Below are 4,385 nucleotides of genomic sequence, written 5' to 3' on the forward strand. Positions count from 1 at the left end.
ATTTTGAATTTAAATGTGACGAATACAGAATACATTAAAATTTATGAATGTATACATATAAATAACGATATGTTAATAAAATTTTGCCTTTATATTGATTTTTGGTAAAACAACATTTCGGGGTTTAGCCAATCTAGTGGTACAATTATGTCTATCAATAATTAATTCAACTTGGTTTACTAGATGCTGCGGAGCTAGACCATGAATACATTTATACATCATACATGATAAAGAATAATCACGCCTTTGTTCAAAAGTTAGCCATCCGAGACCAAAAATGAGATCCTCACCTCTGTGGTTTATAAAATCAATTTTTTCGAAACAATTCTGGCAGCACGTTTTTTTGTTTTTGTTTTTTTGCAATATCAATATAACATAATGAAGCATTTCCCCAAATTGAAATTCCATAGCCAATACAAGGTTTAATAGTACTTTTATACAATATCTCAATTAGGCCTAAATGTTTTTTTGCTTCAAGTTACTGCCTTATTGCATTATTTAAGTTTGTTTGTTTGGTCTGGCTACTAGGGTAATATGTATCTGTGGTTTAATGGGTATGATACTCTTCCTGACAGGAAGAGGTTGTTGCAGGTTCAGTTCCCGCCAGTGACATTTTTTTCATACAACTGAAATACAAAGAAATTATCGTTGATGAGCTATGCTGGATACGATTATTACAACATGCACCTATTTTTGATCACGGTTATTATTATTCATCTATTTGTTTATAATTTGTGTTCACTGTGCTACGCATAGTGAACACAATATTATTTACTATGATTTTCCACCTGCGACCTATTAAGTAATTACAGTCAGATTTTGAGTACACTATTATGAATTATAAGTCAATCGTTACGTCATCACGGCAACTCCCAATGCTATTTACCTATTTTGCTATTATATATTTTTTTCATATAGTGCATGGTTAACTTGATCTTTTTTAGGTTCGTGTGCAAAAGGCCAATTCAACTAGTACATCTCGTGCCCTGCAAGGAATTCTAGGCTAGTTGTTTTACACCTAGCACTGTGACGCGCGCCCCTGCGGAAAGAAAGAATAGACATCCACTCAACGAGTGGTAATTGAAAAAAAAACGACATTCGTAAAACAGGGTGTATTAGAAGCCGAAGAAAGTTACTTCAAATTCAATCCTGTATAAAAATTAAGGAATTTCTTGAAACAATGGACCTTAATAAACTAAAGAAACCGAACAATTAGGCCTATCTAGACCTGTTTCAAAGATGCAAGGAACGAATTTAGAATTAGGCAGTATACCCAGGCTTAGCCTAGCCTAACCTGGTATTATAGATCGAATCGTAAGCCTTTGATGAAATCATCACACGATTTTAACTTTCTGAACACAGTGGCGGGTCCAGGGTGGGTGGAGGGGGGTTCAAGGTGTTCAGACGAACCCCCATTTGTGAAGAAACGTAACAAAATACAACTAGGACCTGTCCTGGATTACAAAAGGCATGCCAACCTAGGCGTATATTGGAAGATCAGACAAACTAGGCTTAGCCCAACTAGTTTTCAATTAAAAAATTATACACTGTTTTTGGTTCACCGTCGTAACAATTTATGTAAGAAAGTGCGTTCTTCGGGCCTATCGGTTCATCGATCCATGGAAGAAATATCTATAACTACTCAATGTTGTTGGAATATAATAATATATTGTCTGTCTTTTACTTATTTTTTTTTCTCTGTGATAGGCCTAAAGAATGAGATAAAATTACCTGACCTTTTTTCAAGAGGGGGAAAACCTTGAATTTTGAAGAACTTAAACTAGGGCTGATGGGGTACAGACGGTGCGATCGCACCCCCCTAATATTGTATTAAGAAAAATAATTGTTATATTATTGATATGAATTATTGGTAAGATTTTAAAGGTACATGAGAGTACAATTTCCAGGCACCCAGAGATCCGTATTCTTAAAATGTTCGCACCTCAGCCTTTGGGCGCAGATCATCGGGAAAGGGGTAAACGTCCAGAGGTTGCGCCAGGGTTTCCCCGACGGCGGGGGTGGGGGGGGGGGTGTCCGAGGTCCTCGACAGGGGGCAATGTCCACGACGATGGGAAAAAATTCACCAACGAGAACAAAGTGGGAGTGGTTGAACGTCGCTTTTTAAATGTGAAAGTGGTCTAGGGGGTGAAGCCCCGAAATTTTGACAAGCGATTAATTAGATCGATGATTATGAATTTTACTATATAAGAGTGTCATATCCGGCAATCTAGAGGTACAATTTCCCCAAATTTTACCACCTCAGGTGCATCACTCGTAATAATTAGATCTCTATTGTTGCCGAAAATCCCTGATAAAAGATCATGAGAAATTTGCTGGCGCCTCATCTAGACTAAATAGTGATGGTGGGATAATGGTGAATTTTACTGTATAAAAGTGTCATTTCCGGCCATCTAAAGGTACTATTTCCTAAAATTTTCTGGTGGTTTTGGACTCACGGCTTTGAAGTGACAAAGTATATACATTATAGAGAATGTTTTTAAGTGTTATGTGTACATTACACATACTAATTAGATCTCTGTGGTTGCCGAAAATCGCTGATACTTTTGACTATATAATGGTGATGTGTTGATCGAATTTCACTATGTAAAAGTGAAATTTCCGGCCCTACAGGTACTATTTCCTTAACTTTTTTGCACGCACCTCCTACCGCCAAATCCTATATCCGCCCCAATTAAATGTAATTAAAAGACTCCTCAGAAGTCATTTCCTGCCATCTAGGAATTAAATTTTCCCGGGGGAGGACCCCAAGACCCCCTTTCATTTTGGGTTTTTTTTGGAGACATTTTCAACCCCCCTATTCTAAATCCTGGATCCGCCCCTGAAACCGACCAAAATGTGATTACAGTACAGTGTTTTCTCAAATGCTTGAAGAAATCTATTTATTTGACAATGTCTATCAAAATAGTTTACACGCTCATGACAAGTTCTTCAAACACAATCAAATATTTATTCACCGTACTGCTATGTAAACGTCGTACATTATTTCAACAGCACTAACTGCTGGCTAGCACGTACAGTACTACACTGCAGCAACCATCCACAAGCACCACTGATCTCTACTATTTAATAGTAGAGATCAGTGGTGCTTACAATGACTATCATTGTTATTACTGTTACTATTATTATTTTTTTTCAATTGTCTACTCTGCGTTAATAATGTATGCAATACGTGTTATTGCTGATAAAGACCAGAGGAGTGCTCAACTTCGAAAACAAATGGTATGTCTATAATATAATGTTATGGTAAAAGTCAAGAAGTATACTGCATAGGACAACTTCCTCATAGGGTAGGATTGTATTCATTGCTTGCTTACTTTAAATTGTGCCTACGATGGCATGTTAGACGACGGAAGTTAAATTTGAATAAATTCCACCAGTTACAATGCATTACAATGTCTGTCACTATAGTTCGCTTCATCGAATCCCATAAGGATATAAACACTTTCATACAAGAATAATTATCACATCGCAGAAAAAGAAGCAACATATTTTACAATGTTTGCTGTACAATACGTCGTTTTTATATTAGTCTTGATCTCATGCTCTGTCGACAGTCAAACTGAAGAATGCACGTAAGTTAAGCAACGGCGGCTGAACGTTTTTCAAAGTGGGGATTGGGGGGGGGGAATTTCATAAGGTAATAAATCCAGTATGCGAACGAAGCGAGCATCTAGGCTGGGGGTAGGATTGTATTCATTGCTTGCTTACTTTAAATTGTGCCTACGATGGCATGTTAGACGACGGAAGTTAAATTTGAATAAATTCCACCAGTTACAATGCATTACGATGTCTGTCGCTATAGTTCGCTTCATCGAATCCCATAAGGATATAAACACTTTCATACAAGAATAATTATCACATCGCAGAAAAAGAAGCAAATATTTTACAATGTTTGCTGTACAATACGTCGTTTTTATATTAGTCTTGATCTAATGCTCTGTCTCGACAGTCAAACTGAAGAATGCACGTAAGTTAAGCAACGGCGGCTGAACGTTTTTCAAAGTGGGGGTGGGGGGAAAATTTCATAAGGTAATAAATCCAGTATGCGAACGAAGCGAGCATCTAGGCTGGGGGTAGGATTGTATTCATTGCTTGCTTACTTTAAATTGTGCCTACGATGGCATGTTAGACGACGGAAGTTAAATTTGAATAAATTCCACCAGTTACAATGCATTACAATGTCTGTCGCTAGTTCGCTTCATCGAATCCCATAAGGATATATAAACACTTTCATACAAGAATAATTATCACATCGCAGAAAAAGAAGCAACATATTTTACAATGTTTGCTGTACAATACGTCGTTTTTATATTAGTCTTGATCTCATGCTCTGTCGACAGTCAAACTGAAGACTCAGAGCCTAG

The 4,385-nt window shown here is 37.2% G+C and overlaps 1 protein-coding gene across 3 annotated transcripts in view; it reads left to right on the plus strand.

The window, feature by feature from the left end:
* The first annotated feature begins 3,510 nt into the window (after window positions 1-3,510).
* Window positions 3,511-4,385, plus strand: part of LOC117099932 — a 14,673-nt gene continuing 13,798 nt past the window's right edge. The window contains exon 1 of one of the 3 annotated variants that reach the window (XM_033239448.1): window positions 3,511-3,593. In XM_033239448.1, coding sequence (XP_033095339.1) covers window positions 3,517-3,593 — 77 coding nt within the window. In that variant the 5' untranslated portion in view covers window positions 3,511-3,516. Of the gene's footprint in view, window positions 3,594-3,895; window positions 3,989-4,249; window positions 4,376-4,385 lie in introns of those variants that run through there. The other 2 variants (XM_033239451.1, XM_033239450.1) reach the window with 2 other exon arrangements.

The sequence above is a fragment of the Anneissia japonica genome, unplaced genomic scaffold, assembly GCF_011630105.1.
Source record: "Anneissia japonica isolate Jap-2015-1 unplaced genomic scaffold, ASM1163010v1 scaffold288247_len30323_cov101, whole genome shotgun sequence".
NCBI classification, from domain to species: Eukaryota; Metazoa; Echinodermata; class Crinoidea; order Comatulida; family Comatulidae; genus Anneissia; species Anneissia japonica.